The 23,543-nt window shown below is 56.7% G+C and overlaps 2 protein-coding genes across 5 annotated transcripts; one reads left to right on the forward strand and one right to left on the reverse strand.

Annotated features, from left to right (window-relative positions):
- The first annotated feature begins 2,328 nt into the window (after positions 1 to 2,328).
- On the forward strand, positions 2,329 to 14,671 carry DBNL (drebrin like). 4 transcript variants are annotated; one of them, XM_030307583.1, is made up of 14 exons: positions 2,373 to 2,462; positions 2,878 to 3,027; positions 7,219 to 7,274; positions 8,495 to 8,607; positions 9,150 to 9,224; positions 10,223 to 10,369; positions 11,119 to 11,196; positions 11,489 to 11,643; positions 11,722 to 11,770; positions 11,997 to 12,090; positions 12,630 to 12,725; positions 12,833 to 12,948; positions 13,236 to 13,332; positions 13,682 to 14,671. In XM_030307583.1, the coding sequence occupies exons 4-14, from the start codon at positions 8,512 to 8,514 to the stop codon at positions 13,819 to 13,821; spliced, it is 1,143 nt and encodes a 380-aa protein (XP_030163443.1). In that variant the 5' UTR covers positions 2,373 to 2,462; positions 2,878 to 3,027; positions 7,219 to 7,274; positions 8,495 to 8,511; the 3' UTR covers positions 13,822 to 14,671. The 4 variants fall into 4 exon arrangements, with proteins under 4 accessions (XP_030163442.1, XP_030163440.1, XP_030163441.1 ...); XM_030307580.1 differs by lacking the exon at positions 2,878 to 3,027 and having other exon boundaries at positions 2,330 to 2,462; XM_030307581.1 differs by lacking the exon at positions 2,878 to 3,027 and having other exon boundaries at positions 2,330 to 2,462; positions 11,725 to 11,770.
- A 759-nt stretch (positions 14,672 to 15,430) lies between these two features.
- PGAM2 (phosphoglycerate mutase 2) lies at positions 15,431 to 17,935 on the reverse strand. The gene is made up of 3 exons (XM_030307584.1): positions 17,439 to 17,935; positions 17,146 to 17,326; positions 15,431 to 15,636 (listed from the first exon to the last, which is right to left on the reverse strand). The coding sequence occupies exons 1-3, from the start codon at positions 17,850 to 17,852 to the stop codon at positions 15,470 to 15,472; spliced, it is 762 nt and encodes a 253-aa protein (XP_030163444.1). The 5' UTR covers positions 17,853 to 17,935; the 3' UTR covers positions 15,431 to 15,469.
- Positions 17,936 to 23,543: the final 5,608 nt, after the last annotated feature.

Here is a 23,543-nt window from a genome sequence, read left to right on the forward strand (position 1 = left end):
GCGGGTACCCAGTGGGAGGTGGTGCTGAGAAAGAGCCTGGAGGTCACCATGGACCCTCACCCACCCACCCCCATCCTGTGCCTCTGTTCTTCCACTGGCCCTTCTCATTGTGCCACCTGCTTCCTCCCCAGCAGTGCTGGGTGAGGGTTGGACCTGGATTAGATGGTCCTCTGACAAATGGAGGATGTGACTGCCATTCCCCACAACGGCAGCCCAGAGCTGTGTGCTGTCTGCTGGTGAAGGAGGAAATACCTGCTGTTCCCCCTGGCCAGTCCGCTGGCCTCATCAGCCCCCACTCTGGTTTTTCCCTGTTGACAGATTTTATTACTAACAAAACCAGACAGCTATGGAGAATCTGTAAAAATCCTCTATCAGACCAAATAGCAGCTTCTTGATTTCTTTAAAAAATGTCTCCTTCTGGGGCACCTGGATGGCTCAGTCGGTTAAGCATCCGACTCTTGGTTTCAGCTCAGGTCATGACCTCACGGTTTCTGAGATGGAGCCCTGTGTCGGGCTGTCTCTTTCTCTCAAAATAAATAGTAAACACTAAAATTTTGTTCAAAAAAAAAATCACCTGATCACACACAAGATCACACTGCTCTCCATAAAGCCTGCCAGGGATTCATTTACACCTAGAATAAAGTGCCAAGCCCTACCCTGACTCACAGGGTCCTCCTGGTCCCAGTTTCCACCCTCATGCTCCATCCTCAGCCCATCATTAGGCTGGATCCCACCTCGCAGCTCCAACACATCTTGCTCCCTCTGCCTGGAGCACTTCTTCTCAGACCTGCCACAGCTGTGCTCCCCATCCCATATCCAGGCCTTTCCTGGCCTGTCAAGTGGAAATAGGCTCCCATACCCTAGAGCAGAAAACAGAATCCTGGTGCCCCCAACTTTCCACACCAGGGAACACTCCTTAATAACCTTCTCTCATGGAGCCCGTGTCTTCCTGCTTTTCCCTTCAGTGTAGATGCACCTGGTTAGCACACTGAGCGGATCTACTTCCGGAACAAAGAAACCTGCCTCTTTTCAAGCTGGTAGGTTCTCTCCAAGTTGACTAAAATGTTGAAAAGTGCTCCCAGACCTCTTAAGGGTCCAAGGACCCTATGTGGGGCTTACCAGCTAGGTGAGTGAAGAAACTGGGAACTAGGACATGTTTAAATAGAGAATATTCCCAGAGAAAGAAGAAAAAAGATGCATTGGGGCCAAAAGGAAGAAGGCAGGATAGTCAGACTGAGGGCTGAACTTCCCTGAACATGGAGGGCGACAGCCTGGGATGGAGCAGAAAGTCACCTGAGGGGGTGTGACGCAAAAACAAGGGCAGTGGAGACGTTACTGAAGAAAAGAAGACTTAGAAATTGAGAGAGTTGGGAGACCCCCGAGGCCTCCCGTTGCTAGAGCTCGCTTTTCTGATGCAAACACAGCAGTGAAGTCAAAGTGGAGAAATGGGGAAAGCTGCACCCTTGCATCAGAGAAGACCCAGGAAAGACTGGCGCTCTGCCCATGAGATGCCAGAACTTCTGCCTGTAAGGCAAGCAGCAATGACAGAATGTACAGAAGTAAAAGCGGACATAACCGATGAACAAGGTTTGTGTCCAAATAAAGTTCACGAGCCTTTATCTACACAATCAGACCCCAACACCTTAAGATTTCAGTAGCTGATTCGGCAGCAAGTCCTGACCCGAACTGCCACAAAGCTATTTAGTCTTTCGCTGGCCGGCTTGGGTGACGTTTCACAGAATGGGTGCGGAATAGGAGCGCGCTGGGATGCTGCTCAGGACCCTGCGGGAGGGCTTCCCGAGCGCACAGGACACGCGTGGTGCTGCTGCTCCGAAACCCGAGAGGCTGCGTGCACCTGCGCAGGGCCGTGGGGTGGCCCCGGGGCCCGTCTGTGCAGGGAGGCCAGCGGGGTTCCCTCCGTACCCGGTCCTTAACCAACAAGAGGACAAAGTGCAGGCGAGGTGGAGGCGGCTCAGCAGCACCTCGAGTTTACTCGCGCACGCATCGATGCGTTCACGCTTCACCCATTCACAGACCGAGCCCACGGGAAAGGTGAGCCCTAGATTCTGAAAACAGGCACTGACTGCAACAAGAGAGGAAAGATATGCACGGTCCTCCGTGAGTGCAGCTATGGGGGCCCGGCTTGGGCTCCTCCGCCACTAGGCCGCACAAAGGACACGCCCTCTATCTTCTCTGCCAGCCACACCTTCTCCCATCGGCCCCGCCCGCAGTGCTTCCGCTTCCGGCCTCGGGGCGGGGCTTCCTGCTGTGGGGGCGGGGTTTCCGGTCGCGAAGACGCTGCCGCTTCCAGGCCGCCGGAGTGGGCGGGGCCCGGAAGCGGCGGCGGCGGCGGCGGCGCGGGGACTGAAAGGGCCGGCCATGGCTGCGAACCTGAGCCGGAACGGGCCGGCGCTGCAAGACGCCTACGTGCGGGTGGTCACCGAGAAGTCCCCGACTGACTGGTGGGCGCCGGGAGGGAGCGGGCCGGGCGGGGGGCAGGAGGCCAGGGGCCACGGGTGCGCTGGGGCTCCCGGTTCAGCCACACCTGCGCCGCTCCCTGTGAGGTGCCCGTCCGCACCGTCGTCACCCGCCGTCCCGCCAGCCCCGCCGTGCGTGGGGGGCCCGCGCCGCCCCAGCTCCCCCCCCTCCGCCGGCCACCATGTTGGCTTCGGCGCCGGGCTGCGGCGGACGGCCGTCCCCACACAAAGGGGATCTCCGCAGCCGTCGGAGGGAGCGTCTCCCCAGCTCCCACTGCAGGGATGAGGCCCTGGGCGGCCGGAAGCCCGTCTGGGAATGGGAGCCTTCCCAGGAGGTCAGGCGTTCGGGTCCCCCGGGCTCTGAGTGTGGATTTCAGAACCTCCCTTTCTCCGAGAATAGTCCTTCTCGTGCTTGAGCCGTGCGGACACGAACGAAACTGCCGGCCACCAGTCTGGAAGGAGACCCCTCCTCATCCGTCCACCTCCTCGTGACAGCTTCCAGTGGGCCGTCAGTGTCCAGTACCCCTCATGCAGTTGCTGGGGTTTTACGGTACCGGCAGCCTTTGTCCGAGGGCTCTGGGGCAGCCTTGGGCGGCAGACCGGGAGTACCGCGCGGTCATTCTCCATCACTTTCCCCTTTGCCTGAACCGTTTTCGCTGACCAGTTTTGAGCACTTCCGGTACTAAGGAAATATGCTGAGTGTGATGAACTAAGGTGACCGGCTTTGGGGAGCCTTTGCTCCTGGCGGGGGCAGGGCCCCCTGGGACAGGCTGCAGCGACAGGCTGGTCTCTGCACCGCCCCGGTGCTGCTTCCCCATCTCTGCTCTTCCTGGTGCCCAACACAGAGCACTTTCCTACCGTGGGCTGTTGTGGCACGGGGAACATTCTATTCTTTCCTCCAGCCCTCAGCCTTCTCGGGGAGAGCTTGGGAACACAAGCTGCCTGGGTCAGCAGAGGCTCTGGGGCAGAGTTGACGTGGGCTCCCTGCCCGGGGCTCGTGCACACTTTTGCAGGGGAGCCAAGCAACTCCTCTGTTTGAAGCACATCTAATTAGTGAGGAAGGGTGTCTGCTAACCGTGGGATTTCTCTGCCTTCGCGGCTTCATTATGCTTAGGAAGTTCACCCGCAAATCATGTACTTCTTTTTAAGCCTAAGAGTTTCTAGATGTCAGCCCCCACCCCACCTCTCTCCTACTCCCAGAGAGCCCTTAGCCCTCTGCTGTGACTCCAGACCCTGCTGACAGTATTGCCAAGTGCCCCCTTTGACATCCATATGAGGCCACCTGACTCTAGACCCCGGAACCATCTTTGCCCCTCTCCAGTCCTGCTCAGCTAGGGTCTTGCTATCTTGTGTGCTCTTAAGGACGTGCTATAGCCCTTGATGACTTACCTAAGGGACTCCTGGGCCTCCCTCTGGCTTCCTTCCAGGTCTCTCTTCATTCTCAGTTTCCACTGGTTTGGGGATGATGTCCCACAGCCCAGTTGGCAGTTCAGGCCTCCCACGCTCCCAGCTTTTCCTTAGGCTTCTCAGAGCTGTCTGCCACCACCCTGCTCTGAAACTTCCCCTCCCCACCTCTCTGTCCCTGAGGAGGGTGCTAAGCCTCTTTCCCCTCACCATGTGACCAGCCAGCCTCTGCTCCCACTGCCACAGCCATTAAGTATCTCAACAGGTACATGTGGTAGACCCCACTCAGCTGAAAAAATACCTAGATTGTGTTACTTCTGTGCATAAACTTGAGCAGCTTCCTGTTTCATGTGAAATAAAGCCCAGACCCCTTACCTCGGCCTGCAGGCCCTGTGCAGCTAGCTCCTGACCCCTCCTGCCACCCCTCCCCCTTACCATACTGGGGCCACACCTGTTTGCCACCGCTGTGGCCTTCTTTCTCTTCCTCAAACATGTGAGCTGGTTCCTCCTTAGAGCCCTCGCTCTTGCCGCTTCTCCTTTCTAGCACCCTCATCATCCCTGGGGGTCTCCCCAGACTTCTCAGCATGGAGAGGCCTTCCTCAATTCCCCAGTCCCTGATGCACTCACACTTTCTGTCTCTTGGGTGACTGTCTCCAGACACATGGTTTTTCTTGTCACCTTTCTCTTCACCAGGAGGAATAGGGCCTGTCTGTCCCTGGTGTAGGGCTACCATGTGCGCTCAGTGCTTGGGTGAGACTGGACTGGGAAGGGCACAGAGTGCTGTGGAGGGTATCAGCAAGAAGAGGCAGGTCACGAAAGGTTTCACATGCAGAGTGGGTGGCATTGGGCTGGGACCCAAAGCTGGGTGGGGTGGGGGGCAGGCATGTCAGCTCCCAATCTTGGATCTTTTTCTTGCTTCCCCAGGTTGTTCTCCTAGATGGAGTCATGTTTGTTGACCTCTTGTACCCACATCACTGCCTGACAGTACATTCTTGACAGTGTGTTTCTTTCTTGTCTCCCATTAGAAGGTGACTTTCATGCTCATGGAAGGGCCTCTTTGGACATATCCGAAGCTTTGTGCCCATCACCACAAGCGGCAGGTTCTCAGTACATGTGTCAGAAGGGATGGTTTGAGTTACAAGGTGCTCAGCGCACCACAGTCCTTGTGCTGTGCACAGGCCAGCATACTGCTTTTCCATGGTGATTTGAAAAAAGGATGGAAGTCAGTTGAATGTGGGAATGTGGGAATCTGGGAACATTCAAGAAGGTGGCTTGGGCTGGAGCCCAAGGTATGGGGGGGTCAAGTTGGAGGGCAGGCAGCAGGCATGGAGCTTGGCTCTTACTAGCTGCTGGGTCGCTTCTTAGGAGAACTGCACTGAGCAGAAGTCTCTGCTCCCCGCAGCGTGTCCAGTGTCCCTGTCTTTTGCAGCCAGGGCTTGGTGGCTTCAAACATCCAGGCTTCTTCCAGGAAGAGGGCTGGCCAGGACTCCGGTCACCAGAATCTGGATGTCCCCCTCCTCCCACATCCTTTCCATTTGTCTGTGTGTTCCATTTAGTGTCTCTCTCCTAGGAGGGGTGTCCCCCACGCCAGCCAGACCTTCTGGATCTGGGTTTCTTTCTTCCGACTTGCTCAGGCTGGGCAGCTCTGCCCGATGCCTTAGCAAGGCCTTGGGGAAGCTGAGTGGAGGCTGATTTGCTTCCTTGTGGACTCTTTACCCCAAAGTCCCTGTCTGGCCAGCCACAGCAGAGCTGTGCTCAGAGCGGGGGAGATAGTGCACAAGACCAGATTTTGCCTCTGACTTGCTGTCTGCTGGGTCAGCATTCCTACCCCAGGTTCCACCAACCTGGAGCTGAGCTCCTGCAGAGTTGGTGTTGATGGCTGAGCTCCGTGCGGACTGTGGAGAAGCCACCTGTTCCAGAACGTTCTCCTTGGGTAACCTTTGTTCTAGTCATGGGACTTTTTATGCCCCACATATAATAAAATCTGCTATATTTTCTCAACGCCTCTGGAGCTCAAGTTTATAAAAACAAATTTTTCCCAGAGTTCTTGTGAATAATTAGTCTTACAGAAAAAGATAGGTGTGGTCTATGGTCACCTGTGGAGAGTTAAGGCTCCTCCGAAAAAAGAATTTGCTTGACTTCATGGTGAGTCATGGCCCATGTGGTTTCTGGGTTTTCCAGAAGAGTCCAAAGCCCAGAGAGATCTGCTCCAGAAACTCTTCAGGCTTTCAGAAGGCGGAGCAGATATGCACAAGGTGTTGGGCGGCATTCCGAAATGCCTCATGTGCTTTTCCTCGGGGGGCTTTGGGTTGAGGAATATGCAGGTATCTTTTATCTTCTCAAATTCACAAACCTGATAGACAAGTGAGTATTTCACACATGAATGTGTGGACAGTTGCCATAAAACTTTCCAGCTTAGGGGCATCTCCAATGGCTTAGTTGGCGGAGTGTAAAACTCTTGATCTCTGGGTTGTGAATTCCACCCCCACGTTGGGCATAGAGCTTCCTTAAAATCTAATCAGACGGTGCCTAGGTGGCTCAGTCAGTTAAGCATCCGACTCTTGGTTTCAGCTCAGGTCACGGTTCATGGGTTTGAGCACCACGTCCGGCCCTGTGCTGACAGTTCAGAGCCTGGTTGGGATTCTCTCTCTTCCTCTCTCTCTGCCCCTCCACCCCACATTTCTCTCAATCTCAAAATAAATAAAAATTTTTATTTTTTTTTATTTATTTATTTTTTTTTAATTTTTTTTTTTTTCAACGTTTATTTATTTTTGGGACAGAGAGAGACAGAGCATGAACGGGGGAGGGGCAGAGAGAGAGGGAGACACAGAATCGGAAACAGGCTCCAGGCTCTGAGCCATCAGCCCAGAGCCCGACGCGGGGCTCGAACTCACGGACCGCGAGATCGTGACCTGGCTGAAGTCGGACGCTTAACCGACTGTGCCACCCAGGCGCCCCAATAAAAATTTTTAAAAAGTCAAACAAATTTTCCAGCATAGGGACACTTGGCTGGCTTAGTCGGTAGAGTGTGTGACTCTTGATCTCTGGGTCATGAGTTCAGGTCACACATTGGGCATAGAGCTTCCTTCAAATCAAGTCAGACAAACAAACTTTACAGCTTAGTTTCCCTCACAGTAGATGGGAAGGCTCCCCATCATAAGGCTCCCCTTCATAAGTTTGTCTCTCAGGATAAGCCCCTGTGGGTGAGAACTAAGAAGGCCATGGCTCTGGGCCAGCCTGGGGCCTGTGTTACTATCATGCTGAGCTCTGGTGGGTGTGGCAAGGGCAGATGGCACCCAGCGCACTGGCTACAGAGCTCACCTGTGTTTTGTTTCAGGGCTCTCTTTACCTATGAGGGTAACAGCAATGACATCCGTGTGGCTGGCACTGGAGGTGAGTATGACCAAGTGAGGGGGCGAGGAGGCGGGTGGGGGAGGAGGGGAGAGAGTGGTAGCCATCAGGGTCCCCAGCCCACACCACAGTAGCACCACCGTTGGGGAGCTGGACACAGCTTTGTTACTCAGCAATGTTCACCAGTGCATTCTCCACTTGCCATACAAGTGCTTCTGGTGGCCTGTTCTAGAAAGCCCCTCCCTTGTGAGGGCTGCTCCCTGACCTTTAGAAGGACCGCTGCTGGCCGTGCTCTCACATGCACTGTGATGCCTCAGGTGGTGGAGAAGTGCAGGGTTCAGTAGCCTGCATTTCCTACCACCGCCTCCACTGGGACTCACAGGGCTCTGCTGTGCATACTCCAAGTAGGGGCTCAGGGCTGTCCCAGGTCTCTGTGGCCCTATAGCTAAAGTACCTGACCCAGCTCCTCACTAGCTGATAAGGACCACAGCCTCAGTGTCAGGAGAATGGCTGAGGATGGCTCCTGTGCCCTCATCACCCATCCCCTTACCTTCACTTGGAGGATCTAAGCACTGAGCCTGAGCGTGACTGAAGGACGTTCCCACCTGCTTGGGACCCTCTTGGTGGCCTGGGGGTCTGAGCAGACTCATGGGTAGGGCAGGTGACTCCCAGCAGGCCTATTCCAGGGCCCTCAGTAGGTCCAGGCAATGGTAAAATTGTTGCAGAGATCCTCCATTTGGAAGCCTGATGCCCAGTTTGTAACAAAAATGACGATTTTACTTACAGAATTACCCGTGGGTTTTATAGGAATGGTTTTTAGACTGGCGTATGTAAAAACTCACCTGGGGTCCTCGGGGCACCTGGGTGGCTCAGTTGGTTGAGTGTCCAACTTCAGCTCAGGTCATGATCTCACAGCTCGTGGGTTTAAGCCCTGCATGAGCTCGCCACTGTCGGCGCAGAGCCTGCCTGGGATCTTCTGTCCCCCTCTAAGCTGCTTCCCTGCTTCCACTCTCTCTCTCAAAAATAAATCTTACAAAAAAAAAAAAAAAAAAACACCTGGGGTCCTTGTCACAAATGCAGATCCTGGGTCCCACCCAGCTCCAGTGAGTTAGCTCCTGTGAGTTGGCACAGGAATCCAATTTTGATGTAGGCGACACTGAGAACCCCTGGTTTAGAGCCATTTGGGTTTGGTCTCCTGGCGGACAGTGTGCCAGGGCAGGCAGCAGGTGCGGGACACCTCACTTCCCTGTGACCTGCTGCAGAGGGAGGCCTGGAGGAGATGGTGGAGGAACTCAACAGCGGGAAGGTGATGTACGGCTTCTGCAGGGTGAAGGACCCCAACTCCGGCCTGCCCAAATTTGTCCTCATCAACTGGGTATGTGGAACTGGCGGGCTCTCGGTTCTCATCCAGGTGCGACCCAGAAGAACTCCCTTTCCTTCTCCTCCTCTGCCATTCACGATTGGAGCAGAGAAGGACTTGACTTCAGGGCAGCTCGGAGGTGGTGAAGGAACACACCAGTAGATTAAGTCATTGTGGCCCAATGGGGGCCTGGCTAGCGTAGAATTCCCAGTGCCTCCCCCCCAAGCCCAGGATTATTCCTACAAAATGGAGTACAAACAATCGCAGGACCCCCTTGCCTGTGTCCCCTTCAGAGTAGTCATCCTGAGGGAGCAGGGGGCCTGGAGAAGGCTCTGAGAACCCAGGACTGGTGGGTGGGACTAGAAAATTCTGAGCCAACCCCCTGCCCATGGAAGCTGGTGGTCATCCTGCCACAAGAACCTCCTTGACTTGGAGGTGTGGGCCTTGCCTTATCCTCTGCTTTAGGGTCCCAGCTCTGTCTTTGCTGGGACACACAGGGATGCTGCTGAGCCCCCAGGGAGGGATTGGTGAGTCATGCTGGGTGTGTTGTGTTGCAGACAGGCGAGGGTGTGAACGACGTACGGAAGGGAGCATGCGCCAACCACGTCAGCACCATGGCCAGCTTTCTGAAGGTGAGGGCTGTTCCCTGAGGGCCTCACAGAGTTTGCCAGGCCCCCAGGCTCCTGGGTGTGCATGAGCAGGAGTTGCAGCCAGAGCTGGAATTGTGTCCCACGCCCCAGTACTCTGTCTGGACTTGAGGGTGTGACCCGAGGCTGCCGTGCTCTTGCTCAGCAGGTGCGTGGGAGGCCACACTGCGGCCAGAGCCACTAGCAGGCTGGCTTCAGTGGGGAGGAAGGGTGAATGACTGTCCTTTCTGAGCTCAGGAGGAACAGGCTGGAGCTGGTCCTGGGGCAGGGCAGGGCCTTGGGTTCCCTTAGTTTGTCAGTGTGGTCAGGATCTGGAGGAGAACAGTTGTGTATGCCCAGCCGCCTCAGCACGCACATTCCCTTTGATGGCTCCTCTCCAGCCTGTCCCCACATGTATTTATGTCCGTCCTTGTAGCAGAACCTCCTTCAGTGCCAGAAGCATTTGTTGTTTGCTTGTTGGGTAACTTTTTGCATTTCTTGGTTACCGGCAAAGAGACTCAGGACTTTGATTTCTGGTTCTGCCAGTGCTTCTCCAGGTATGCCTCACTTTCTTTTCTAGGAGCTGAAAGAAAGAGAGGATCCCAAGCTTATTAGGTGTTTACTAACAGTGAGTGAGGTCATGGATCTGACTTCTCAAGAAGTCGGTGGCTTGCTTTTTGTAGAAAATGAGTTTCCAGATTCTTTTTAAAGTTTGTTTTTGCTCATGAGAAAGGAGCTCTTTAACACCTGGGCCTGCAGCAGAGAGCGTGCCGTACACATAACAAGCCATAGACAGTGCTGCAGAGGGCAAAGACCTCGTGCCCGCACTGGACAAGTACAAGTTTGCCTCAAGGTGGTTTGTGGGCCATGAGCAGAGTGTGTCTAGGTGCCCAGCAGGGTTCCCTGCCCTTGAGCCTGGGTGGCAGTTGTCTGAGCTGTGTGGACTGCAGTGTGCATCCTGTCCTCTCCTGGAGCTACACCTCCTGACCGCTCTCCTGCTGCAGGGGGCCCATGTGACGATCAATGCTAGGGCCGAGGAGGACGTGGAGCCTGAGTGCATCATGCAGAAGGTGGCCAGAGCCTCCGGTGCCAACTATGCCTTCCACAGGGAGAGCGGCCGTTTCCAGGACATGGGCCCCCAGGCCCCCGTGGTGAGTGCTGCCTGGGCGGGCGGCAGGGCAGGGGCAGGTCAGGAGTGTGCAGTTACCCTGTCCCACCTGGCTGCACCCGCCCTGGGTGGTTTATCCCTCACAGGGCTGGGCTCCTGGCTACTTGGCTTCCGGCCCCGGAGCCAGATGAAGGTGCAGATGGCCGACAGAAGTGGGAGCTGCCCCCCCGGTGGGGCAGGTGCTAGTGGGCATGAGGAGCAGCCCTCCACCCTGTCTGGTCCCACCAGCTGTTTGGAGCCTCTCTGCAGGGACAGTGTAGTCACCCTCGAGGCCACAGCACCGGTGTGTCCTGCACAGCCCTGGGTGGGGGGCACCGTGGAGGAATGTAAGGCAGTGGATGGGCAGACACCTGCTGGCCTGTAGTCCTAGTGCCAGGTGGGGGGGGGTCCAGTCCCCCGATGCACAGCCGGAGTCTGTGGAGATTCCCGGGCACCGCCCAGTGCAGTCAGCTATCTGTGTCTGGTGGACCAGCCTCCTAGAAATGGCCAGAGGCCGGTCTCAGAACCTCCTTGGCCTCCATCACAGGGGTCTGGTGCAGCCAGAGACCTCCTCAGTGTTGCCTGGGGTTGAGAGCTTCCTTGCTTGGTGGTTTCCTAGGGCCATTGGGCTGTCTTGGTTCTGGTCTCCTTGAGAGGCCCAGGGCCAGCGCCCCTGCCCTGCCAGGCACCATCCTGAAGGTTGTTGCTCATGTTCTGTGGGCGGTCCAGTGGGGATCCCTCTGTCCTCTGCAGGGCTCCGTGTACCAGAAGACCAATGCCATGTCTGAGATCAAAAAGGTTGGCAAAGACAGCTTCTGGGCCAAAGCAGAGGTGAGTGCCCTTCTCAGAGATTAAGTGTGCCTTCCTCTCTGTCCCTTGGTTTTTCTCACAGTGAACCCCTGGGACACACGTTCCTGTTTGCACCCGTTCATAGGCTGTCAGACTGGGCTGAGGGAGTTAAGTGACAGGGCCCGAGGGCACTCACCTGCACCCCTGCACGCAGGCCACAGGCCCCCAACACCCCAGGCGGCACTCGCAAGAATGCCAGGGTGGACTCAGAGAGGGGGCAGGTCTGCCTGCGGCGCGGGGGCTGAGTGGGCCGCGGGCACTGTTCTCTCCGCAGAAGGAGGAGGAGAACCGCAAGCGAGAGGAGAAGCGGCGGGCAGAGGAGGAGCGGCAGCAGCTGGAGCAGGAACGCCGGGAACGGGAGCTGCGTGAGGCCGCCCGCAGGGAGCAGCGCTATCGGGAGGAGCAGGGCAGCGAGGCCGCGCCCCAGAGGTGAGGGCCCAGAGGGCGGGCAGAGGGAGGGTCCTAAGCAGGCAGCCGGGCTGCAGCTCCTCCCTGTGCCCCTCCCAGCAGGACATGTGAGCAGCCAGAAGTGGTTTTGGGGAGCAGACAGGAGCAGGTGAGACTTGTTTGTCCCGTGATGCGGGGGTCTCCGGGAGGGTCCCGTGGCCGGCTGGGCAGAGTGGAGCCTGGAGCGCGTGTGGGTGTGTCTCGGTGGTGGTGGAAACAAGCTCAAAGGGCAGAAGTTGTTGTCCAAGACGAGGCCTGGGAGCCCCTCCCAAAGCACCTGGGCCCATGCTCACTGCCAGGTGCTCACACCCTTCCCCCCTCCCCCCACCCCCCAGGACCCTGGCAGTCCACAGCCAGCACATCCACGGGACATTTTCAAACAGAAGGAGAGGGCCCTGTCTACCACATCCATCTCCAGCCCCCAGCCAGGTAAGCCTACCCTCTGGGCCTAGCCCTGAGGTAGAGGCCGGCCGAGGGGTCCTGGGGTCCCAGTACAGGGTTCCCTGAGGTGACAGATGTGTCAGAGTATGACAGACACACATGAGCAGGGAGAGCCCGTGCTCATGAGAGTGGCTTCTGAGAGGGGAGCCTGGGCGTCAGGGGTCCCTTGCCCGCCCTCAGCCTCGTCCCACAGCGACCTGGAAGGGCAGGGCCACGTGTGGCTTCAGAGGGGAGACCCTCCAGCCTGGCCCCGTAAACTTGTAGTGCAGCTCGCACATTGGCTCAGAGCTGGCCCCAGGAGCCTCTGTCACCTGCTCTCTGGCCCCCAGGGAAACAGGACTGCTCTGTGCGTGTGCGTGTGTGTGTGTGCGCGCACCGTGGTGTTTCTGTAGTTGCTCTATGTCCCCATTCACTCTGCGTGACAGCCACTGTTCCAGGACAGGTCCGCCAGCACAGGGCCCAGAAACGGTGGAGACTGCCTGTTCTTCCCATTTGTCAGCTCTCATGCGTGTGTCTTTGGTCTGCAGGCAAACTGCGGAGCCCCTTCCTGCAGAAGCAGCTTACCCAGCCAGAGACCCACCTCAGCAGAGAGCCCGCCCAGGCCACTTCAGGGCCCAGGCCAGGCAAGGCACTTAGCCTCCCCATGGGAGGCTGGGCATGTGGGCATGGTAGGGACAAGGAGGTGTCCTCCGCTTCCTGGGCTCAGAGCGGGCTGCGCCCTCCTGTGCAGGTCTCTGTGAGGAGCCGGTGCTCAGCACGCCACCGTGTCCGGTGCAGGCAGAAGAGGAGGAAGCTGTGTATGAGGAGCCCCCAGAGCAGGAGTCCCTCTATGAGGAGCCCCCAATGGTGGGTCCCTTGAGTGGGGCGGGGCGTGGCTGTGAGGGGGCCCAGAAACACCCTCCTCAGCCATACCACTCGTGGGACGCCTGACTTTGTAACGGTTCACTACGTGCGGATTATCTTGTTTCGTCTCGGAGCAGCCCTGTGCGAGGAATTGTCTGGCACACTTTGCCGTGTGGGAGGCCCTGCGTTGGGGAGCATCGTTGGGGTGGTGGGGCGGCGGCAGCCCCCGCCCTCTGTGTGCGAGCTGGTAACTAGGACCCCAGGTTCCTCTTCTCTCCGTCCGCGGGCAGGTGCAGCAGCAAGATGCCGGCTCTGAGCACGTGGACCACTACCCAGGGCTGAGCGGGAAGGGGCTCTGTGCCCGGGCCCTGTACGACTACCAGGCAGGTAATGTGCTCAGACCACAGGGCCCCACGTCAGGAGACAGGCTTTGGGGGCTCCCTTGGGGGGCAGAAGGGTGAGGATGGGGTGGATGCCCACACAACCCGGGCCTTCACGTGCCCTCTGGGCAGCTGCCCAACGTCTGTTGGTGTGAATCCCTGCTGCCAGCGCCGCGCTGAGCCTGAAGGTGTGACCAGAGGGCTGGGTACACCCTGGACGCTGGGCCCCCAGCGAGTCTGGGTGGAGGCCTTGGGAGGCGGGCTGCCGTGTGCTGTCAGGACAGGTGAAGGCCTGGCTGCCAGGCCCCCAGCTCCAGTGCGGCCTCCGGCTCACCCTCCGGCTCACCTTCCCACAGCCGACGACACAGAGATCTCCTTCGACCCCGAAAATCTCATCACGGGCATCGAGGTGATTGACGAGGGCTGGTGGCGCGGCTACGGGCCTGACGGCCACTTTGGCATGTTTCCCGCCAACTACGTGGAGCTCATTGAGTGAGGACCCCCCCACCGCTGGCCGCTCCGAGGCTGTCCTTCCCTTCCCCACCCAGGCGTGCTTTCCTTCTTACCGGGGGACGTGGCGTGTGTGGCTCAAGAGCCGCTCGGCAGTCCTCCAAGAATGGGACCCCCAGAGAAGATGAGCCCTCGGGCTCCCGCAGACGCCTCAATGCAGCTGATTCCCAACACCTGCTTCTGGCAGCTCCTGGCCCACCCCTGCCCCTGCCCCACCAGCCTTGCCTTTGACCCCCACGGAGGACACTGAGCCAAGCCCTGCTCATGGCCAGCCCCTCAGTGACCTGTGCCTGAGGAGAGTGGCACTGCTGAGCCGGGCGGTCTGAGCAGGGGCATTTCCTTATCTCCTCTTCCTCTTGGCTCTGAAGAGTGGTGGTTACAGCTGTTAGTGACCCTCAGGAACAGTGAACTTAAGAGTTTATGACCAAAGTCTCGGGTCATGACAGTTTGGGCAGCGTCAGATCACCCTTCCGGACCCTGCCCTGTGTCCCCAGTTCTGTCCCTCTGCCGGGGCTGAGCACGCCCCCCGCCCCCGAGTGTATGAAGGAAGGGATGGGAGCGTCCTTCTGTGTACCACACCCCCCACAATGGTCCCAGCCTGTGCCTGCTGTCCCGCCCCAGGTGCCCTAGGCCTGTCTGCTTTCAGATGAGAATTGCCCCATGCAGGCCCCAGTTGTGACCCGCCCTGCTGTGGCCTGAATGCCCCCGTGTGGAAACAGACCCCTTCCTGGGTGTCTGTGGGACGCGTGTACAGGTGTGTGTGTGTGCACGTGCACCCTCAGACCTCAGGCCAGACAGCCACCTGGGAGAGGCATAAACATGAAGCTGTGACCACAGTCAGCCTCTTGGATTTCAGTTCTCTGGGAGGGGCTGAGGGCCTCCCTCCCTACCCTGGGGACCCTCTGCCCATGCAGGACCAAACCTGTGTGCACGTGTGCATGGAATGAGGTGCCTGGCACCCCCCGAATGTTACAGATTACGGTTCTTCATGCTCTGGCAGGTGCTGGGTGGAAGCAGCTTGGGGCACTAAGGGGATCGTTGTCCCATCTCGTCTGTCTCCGGCTGAGCTTCAGGCAGGCCTTACCACATCCCAATTTCTCCACCATGAAGCCAGCATGGCCCAACCAGCTTCGGAGGCTCCTTGAGTCAGGGTCACACGGCTCTGAGGCCAGCTGTGGGCTTGTCCTAAGACACTGGGACACCTTGGAGGTGGGGCTTGGTCCCTGGGGCTGCAGGGACAGCAGAGGACACCCTGTCTGCGGGAAGGTGGCCATGAAGTGATGCTGTCCTGGCTGCAGTCCCTGCTCATCCTGGGCACAGCTTGGTCACCCCAGGCACCCGGATCCTAAAGCAAAGTCACCAAGTGGCTGTTTCGGTTTTTAGGGTCACCATAGGGGGCTTGTTAGAAGTTACCTGATAGCCCAGATTGGGGAGCGGACTCCTGCCCCTGGCTCCTGGGGCCCTTGCACCTAAACGGGGGTGGGCAGGGCAGGTGGCAGGGGCCTGGCCGGGGCCAAGTGCCCTGGGGCAGGGTTTGTGGAACCCCCAGCTGGAGGCCTTAGGAGCCAGGCGTCCAGAGCCACACTGGACTCAGGTGGTGGGAGGAGGTGCCTTTATTGCCGAAAGCCCACCCCTCACTTGGCCTTGCCCTGGGCAGCCACAGCCTCCATGGCTTTCCGCACAGTTTCTTCATCACCCAGGAACCGCATGGGCTTGGTGGGCTTCAGTGCCTGGTCCAGCTCGTACACGATGGGGATCCCCGTGGGCAGGTTCAGCTCCATGATGGCCTGGTCTGACATCCCTGGACCGGGGGAACAGGGTCCTTAGTCCCTGCTGGCCTGTGCCAGGCAGCTGCCTGCTCTCGCATTCAGCTGGCCCCATGACCTTTATGGGCCACAGAGCTGGGTCAGCCAGGCGTCAACCCTCCTGCCCCCACAGTAAGCCACAGAAAAGGGGTTGGGGAAGGTCAAGCCAGAAGTCAGGGACGGAGTGCCCTACAGAGTAGCTGTGGTGAGCCAGGACCTTGCACCCCCAGCCTGGAGTTGCTGTTGACCTGGGACAGTGCCATTGGGCTCCTCCAGCCAGATCGATGGATGTTTGGCTTCTAGGACATTCTAAATTCTAGATGTCAGGAGCAGGGGTGCTCCTGACACATGTGCTTGGAGAGACAGTGAGAAGGGCCTCCCATGGCCAAGGTGGAGGGAGGCCCTGCTGGGTGGAAAGGGCAAGGGTTCCCAAGGAAACCTGACCCTGCCTGCCTCCACAGCCCCTGGCCTGGAATAGCAGCTCGACCTTTGCAATTCCTGACACCCCGCCCCCTCAGTGTGACTGAAGAAAATGTTCTCCAGGCAATGGAAAGCTGAGGCCTCTATCCTGCCCTCCCAGATGGGGCCCTTGGAAGGGAGGGGACAGGAGGGTCTTCCCACCATGTGAGGACCCAGCATCCTGGGGAGAGGGGCTGGGGCTGGCCAGGCCTCAGGGGCCTCTCTGTGCTCTGGCCAGCTGCCCACCCGACCCCCAAAGCAGGAGGTTTGGAACCCCACACCCTGCCTGCCTTCTTCCCCTTTCCACAATCCCCACAAGCATGAAGTCCATTTGAATGCTAATTTAAACTCCTGAGGATCTGTGCAACTGTCTAAGGTAGTATCGGGGGGCTCGGTGGAGACACATGCGTGTAGGGGTGGGGGGAACCCAGCTACGCGCCAGGCGGCTAGGACTGCTGCACACCCTGCACCCTTCTTTTGACTGGTTTTACTTTTGCCTGGCATGGGTGTGAGCTGGGGCTCTGCCCTGGGCTTCATGTCCAACTGCAGGCAGTACTGGGAGGAGCCCCAAGAGCCCCCCGCCAACCCCAGAGAGGGTGGTTGAGACCCAACAAGTGAAGTGACTTGACCAGGGTCACAATAAATGTGCAGCCAGACGGCCCTGCCTTTGCCCAGCTGGGTGTCCTTGGGCATGGCCTTGTCTCTAGCCCAGGCTTGTGTCTAGGAAGCCAGCCCCGCCCCAGGCCTGTGACCCCTGTGTAGGGCTTGGGCCTGGGTCAGTGGTGGCAGATGTTTTCACCCACAGTCTTCAGAAGGAAACTCACTGTACACAAGCAAGTGAAACATTTTACAAAGTGGGTTTTTTTGTAAGTGGTTTCTCAACCTCAGTTCAACTCGTTTGAAACCCCCACCCTGCAGGCTCCTGTCTGCACAGCTGCCTCCATCATGCAGGGGGTACTTGGCTAACGTGAGAAGTTGGGGCCCGAATGGTTCAAAGGTACGTAACCCCCCCCACCTCCGTGCACATCCCACAAGGTAGTCCTCACCTTCCAGATGTTTGACGATGCCCCGCAGGCTGTTCCCGTGGGCGGCGATGAGCACTCTCTTGCCAGCCTTGATCTGGGGGGCGATCTCCTCGTTCCAGAAGGGGAGGGCCCGGGCGATGGTGTCCTTCAGGCTCTCACACGTAGGCAGCTCCCCGGGCTTCAGGCCTGCATACCGCCGCTCCTGGGGACATCCACACTGCTGTTTTGTCCCCAGAAAGCCAGACCCCAGACCCCAGCTGCCATCCCCGGGGGCCCCTTCCCTAGACCTGCCCCTGGTGCTCCAAGCAGCCCACCTTGCTGATGGAGCTGTAGTAGGGGTGCTTCTCGTCCATGGGGGGCGGCGGGATGTCGAAGGAACGCCTCCAGATCTTCACCTGCTCCTCGCCGTGCTTGGCGGCTGTCTCTGCCTTGTTGAGGCCTGTGAGGCCCCCGTAGTGCCTCTCGTTGAGGCGCCAGGTGCGCACCACGGGCAGCCACATCTGGTCTGTGCCGTCCAGGATGGTCCAGAGGGTGCGGATGGCTCGCTTCAGCACCGACGTGTAGCAGATGTCAAACTCCATCTTGGCGTCCCTGATGGCCTCTGCGCCCTTCTTGGCCTCCTGGGCCCCCTTCTCACTCAGCTCTGCATCGAACCAGCCACAGAAGCGGTTCTCCTGGTTCCAGGTGCTCTCACCGTGCCGAACCATCACGAGGCGGTGGGTGGACATGGCTGTGGTGTTGGGGAGCGTGGCAGGCTCCGGACAGGGACAGCCGCCTCCCAGGTGCACCCAGTTTTATAACAGTCTGTCCCCAGCCCCCACCCTGGCCAACTGCCAGTCAGCATTCCAGGCCTGACGGGCAGCGGCAGGTGGCCAGTAGCAAAGCCTGGGGGGAGGGCAGGCACAGAGCCAGACTTAAAATAGCCCCACCAACCAGGGCCCCTGGGCTGGGTGGGGCTGCTGAGCAGGACCCAGCGTGCAGGGCACAAGTCAGGGCCCTTGACAAGCCTGAGGAGGGGGAGGAGGGCTGGCAGGAGTAGAGGAGGTCCCAGAGCAAGACTTCTCTGTCCCAGGGGGGCCGACACTCAGGCCGAGGCACAGTGAATCCCCACCTGCTTTCTCCTGGTCCTCGTTAACACAAGTGGGGACATGCCTGCATCTCAGTGAGAAACTGACCCGTGTAAAGGGGAGCCAGGAGCTGTGTGCACCCATGCGCCTGAGTGTGTACACACGTGTGCGGGCACATGTGCATGCCTGCTGTGCGTTGCATGTACACACATGTGCTCGTATCTGGTGCTTGTTGCGTGTACGTGTATGTGCATGTAAAGTGCCAGAAATCCCTTCCCCTGGTGGCTCGACTCTGCTCACCCGGAAGTGGGGGCCACATACAGTCTTTCCTTAGGGGTCCTGGACCCCCTCCCCAGGTCCTGCTGCTCTGACAGGCCCTGCCCTCAGAGGAAGGCCTGCAGGAGCCTGTGACTGATGGCTGGACTGGGAGGGGCTGTGACATAATTTCCACAAGTCCCCTCAAGGGAGGGGGGAGAGGTAGTGAAAGGTCAGGTCGCTGTGGGCAGAGCCAGGGAACCGGTGGGGACCGAAGCCCTGGGGAGAGAGGTCTGGCCCTGCAGGGAGAGCAGCAGGCAGCAGTGTGGGCAACAGGCTGAGGCCAAGCAGGCAGAGCTGTTTCCAAGACAACCCCAGGGGAGGGGAGGCCAGAAGGAAAAAGAGGGTGCCTTTGTTTCCTCTTGGGCCCCTCTGTCAAGCTCTGGTGCACACCTGCCACCCCTCCCACCCGCTGCCATCACCAAAGCCAGGCTCACCCCTCCCCACTGAAACCACCTTTAAGGAGAAGGAAATCCAAGAGTCATGCTCCCCAGGGATCCCAGAACCAGAGACACTGGTTGCCGGGTTCATGCCCAGCTAAGCAAGAGTGCCCAGAAATGGGCTGAGGTTGGTGCTGGGGGGTCTGCCTGAGACTTCTTCTGCATTCTGATTTCGGGAGACGAAGGCCACTGGGGCGGGGGCTGCACCGTCATGAGGGAGGCTGTCCAGGGTCCCCTTCCTCCCCACCACTGCTGCAGTGACCACACCCTCACCCTATCATGCTTCTGAAAATGGAAAAGGGTGAGCGGGAGGCCAGCAGAGGGTCAGCTACTACACTGAGACTTGGCCCTGACATTCTTCCCTCCAGCCCTGCTGTCCACTCAAGGGAGAGCCTCCCAGCTCTGGGTTCCTAACATGGAGGCCGCACACCCACTCCACCGATTGCAAGTGGAGGTCACCGTCCCCCTCCTGACGGTGCCACACACAGGCTCTGCCACTCCAGCTCTACCCCCCTTAAAGCCACCTCTCCTATGCATGGTCTACTCTTTGCCCCCTTGACCACTGACCAGGCCCTGGGATGCCCCAGCAGGGCCCAGGCAGAACGGTGCAAGCAGCTGTTCTAGTTTGTCCTAGCGTCTAGGGATGAGTAAAAAGGGCATAGGGAGAGATGGGGGGGCCGGGGGAGGGAGGGGTGGGGGATAGAGGAGGGGTAGAGACAGCCCCTTGCAGGTGCAGCAGGAGGCAAAGGGCTCAGCCATGAGTTTTGGGGGACAGTGTTCCAGGCAGAGGGGCCAGCAAGGAACCGGTCCCCACCGGAGAACACACAGGTGTGTGGCAGGGGGGTATGAGGGTTTGGGCCCTGCGTCCTGACACGGGCCACTGGAGAGTTTGAAGCATGGTCGTATTTTAACGTCACTGCAGCGGTAAGAAGAAGCTGTTTGGAGACAGCCCAGCCGGGGCCCTGGTAGAGGAGCCGGCCTGACCTGGGCGCAGATGGGCGCTGAGAGGCTGTGGGACTGGGCAGGCGCTGGGTCTCGCTGCCCCCCCCCCTCCCGCCTGGCCCCCCGAGGGAGGAGCACAGAGAGGGGCGGGGCTTGTGCCCCGATGAGCTCGGACCAGAGCGTCCAGGGTCCAGGCCTCTGTGCGCCAGTGCCGGCCCGATTCGGACCCACTCCACAAGCACAAGTCCATGCGTCTGCGGTGCACGGGCGGCTCAAGCGCTGGGGGTGCTGCAGGGGGCAAGCGAGGCACGGCCCGAGGGGCCTGCAGCTCAGTGAGCGGACACTGGCGGCACCACGTCTGGCCTGGCCGTTGGGTGGTGACGAGGCCTCAGACAAGGGAGCGAGGGGGCTGCTGTCTCCACAGGGTGGTCCTGGGGAGGTGGAGGGAGCATCCTGAGCACAGCTTGAGTCCTCGGCAGACAGAGGCAGAGAGCAAACGTGGGGGCGGGCAGGGAGAAGGAGCAGGCAGGTGATGCAAGGAGATGGGATGGGAAGTTCCACGAAACAGCAGTGACTTCATCAGTTTCATTTCCAGGCTTGCCCAGCTGGCAGTGCGCCCCAGTATGCAAGGAAAGCGCTCCGGAGAATCCCTCTGGTCTGAGTAGCTGAAATGAAGCCTCTGAGGGTCAGGGGTGGGGCGATCCCTCCCTTGTCCCCTTCCTCCCCACCAAAGCTCCTGAGTAATAATGTGCAGGTGGTATAGTTATGGCAGCGCCCCTCCAAGCAGGCTGCCCTCCAACCAGAGGCGTGTGCGCAGCTACTCGGCCCTGTGCAGCAGGGTGGGGAAACTGAGGCCCCAGGGAGCTGTGAAGTAGCAGGGCAGGCTTGCAGAGGAAGGAGATCAGGTGAGTGGTCCAGTGTAGTTCCTGGCTGTCTGATGAGTGCACCTGTGGGGTCTGACTGCAGACACACACCACCACAGGTCCTACGCCAACCACTGTCTGCACAGACACAGCACGGACCAACTAGTAACACTGCACACAGCCAATGGATGCAAGAAGACGGGGCAGAAGGCAGGTAGTCTAACACCTGCCAGAGCAATACACTCCGCGTTCTCCCTGTGATTTAAATAAGACCCAGACTCTCGTGGTACTGTTCAAAATATCTAGGACACCTTTGCACATGGTTGTCCAGTTTTCCCAACACCATTTATTGCAGAGAAAATCCTGCCCCCATGGTATATTCTTGGTCCTTCATCATAAACGAGTTGGCCATGATGTGTGGGTTTATCTCTGGGTTCTCTATTCTGTTCCATTGGTCTATGTGTCTGTTTTTATGCCAATAATAGTGTTTCTGATTACTTATGGCTCTGTAGTATAGTTTGAAATCAGGGAGCATGATGCCTCCAGCTTTGTTCTTTTTTCTCAGGATTGCTTTGCTATCCATGGTCTTTTGTGATTCTATATAAATTTTAGAACAATTTTTTCTATTTTGAGAAAAATGCCTTTGGAACTTTGATAGAGGCTTCATTGAATCTGTAGATTGCCTTTTTAAAAAATGTTTATTGGGGCACCTTGGGTGGCTCAGTTAGTTACGCATCCAGCTTTGGCTCAGGTCATGAACTCGCAGTTTATGGGTTTGAGCCCTGTGTTGGATTCTGTGCTGACAGCTCAGAGCCTGGAGCCTCCTCCAGATTCTGTGTCTCCCTCTCTCTCTGCCCCTCCTCTGCTTATGCTCTCTCTTTCTCTCTCTCTCTCTCTCTCTCTCTCTGTGTGTGTGTGTGTGTGTGTGTGTGTGTGTGTGTGTCTCAAAAATAAGAGCACCCTCGAGCAAATGGGGGAGAGGCAGGGAGAGAGAATCCCAAGCAGGCTCAACACAGGGCTTGATCTCATGACCGAGAGATCATGACTTGACTGTTATCAAGAGTCAGATGCTTAACCAACTGAACCACCCAGGAGCTCCTGTAGATTGCTTTAGATGATGTGGATATTTTAACAATATTAATTCTTCCAGCCCATGAGCATGGAATATCCTTCCATTTGTGTGTCTTCAATTTCTTTCATCAGTATCTTTTAGTGTACAGATCTCTCACTTCCTCGGTTAGATTTACTCCTAGGTCGTTTATTATTTTTTGATGCAATTACACATGGGATTGTTAATTTCTCTGATAGTTGATTGTTAGTGCATAGAAATACAACTGATCTCTGTGTATTGATTTTGCTTCCTGCAACTTTACTGAATCCATTTATTAGTTCTAACAGTTTGGAGGGTTTTTTTTGTCATCCCTTTAATGTTTTCCATATATAAGATCATATCATCTCCAAATAGAGGAAGTTTTACTTCTTCTTTTACCAATTGGATGCCTTTCATTTCTTTTTCTTGCCTGATTGCTGTGGCTATGACCTCTAGTACTACTTTGAACAAAAGTGGTGAGAGTGGGTATTCATGTCTTATTCCTGATCTTAACAGGAAAAGCTTTTCTCTGTTAGGAGTAATTAGCTGTGAGCTTATCATATATGGCCTTCACTGTACTGAGATATGTTCCCTCTATATGCATTTTGTTGAGGGTTTTTTAAATCCTAAATCAATGTTAAGTTTTGTCAAATCCTTTTCCTTCATTTATTGAGATGATCATAATTTTTGTCCTTCATTGTATTCGTGTGGTGGATCACACTGGCTGATTTGTGGGTGCTGAGTTATCCTTGCATCCCTAGGTTAACTCCCACTTGACTCTGGTGTATGACCCTTTTAATGCATTGTTAAATTCAGTTTGCTAATATTTTGTTGAGGATTTTTGCATCCATGTCATCAAGGATAGTTAAGTGTAATTTTTCTTTCCTTAGAGTGTCTTTGTCTGGTTTTAGCATCAGGGTAAAGCTGACCTTATAAAATAAGTTTGAAATTGTTCCTTCCTGTTGTAGTTTTTGGGATAGTTGGAGAAGAATTGGTGTTAATTTTTCTTTAACTGTTTGGTAGAAGCACCAGGACGGTCTGGTCCTGAAATCCTTGTTAGGAGGTTTTTGATTACCAATCTGTTTATTAGTAATTGGTCTGTCCAGATTTTCTGTTTCTTCATGACTCAGTCTTGGTAGGTTGTATGTTTCTAAGAATTTACTCATTTCTTCTAGCTGACCCAGTTTGCTGGTGTTAGTCATCCTTTGTGATCCTTTGTATTTGCATGGTATTAGTTGTAACGTCATTTCTTTCATTTATAATTTTGAGTCCTTTTTTTTTATTAGTGTAAGTAGCTGATTTGTCTATTTTATCTTTTTTTTAAAAAATCTCTTAGTTTTGTTGATCTTTTCTATTATCTCTTTAGACTCTATTTCTACTCTGATCTTTTTATTCCTGTCCTTCTACTAATTTGGGGCTTTTTTTCTAGTCCCTTGAAGTGTAAAGATAGGTCGTTTATTTGAGCTTTTTCTTAATGTAGGCGTTTAATGCTATAAGCTTCCCTCTTAAAACTGCTTTTATAGGGGCGCCTGGGTGGCTCAGTTGGTTAAGCATCCGACTTTGGCTCAGGTCATGATCTCATGGTCCAGGAGTTCGAGCCCCGTGTCGGGCTCTGTGCTGACAGCTCAGAGCCTGGAGCCTGTTTCAGATTCTGTGTCTCCCTCTCTCTCTGACCCTTCTCCGTTCATGCTCTGTCTCTCCC

Source organism: Lynx canadensis, chromosome A2 (assembly GCF_007474595.2).
Source record: "Lynx canadensis isolate LIC74 chromosome A2, mLynCan4.pri.v2, whole genome shotgun sequence".
NCBI classification, from domain to species: domain Eukaryota; kingdom Metazoa; phylum Chordata; class Mammalia; order Carnivora; family Felidae; genus Lynx; species Lynx canadensis.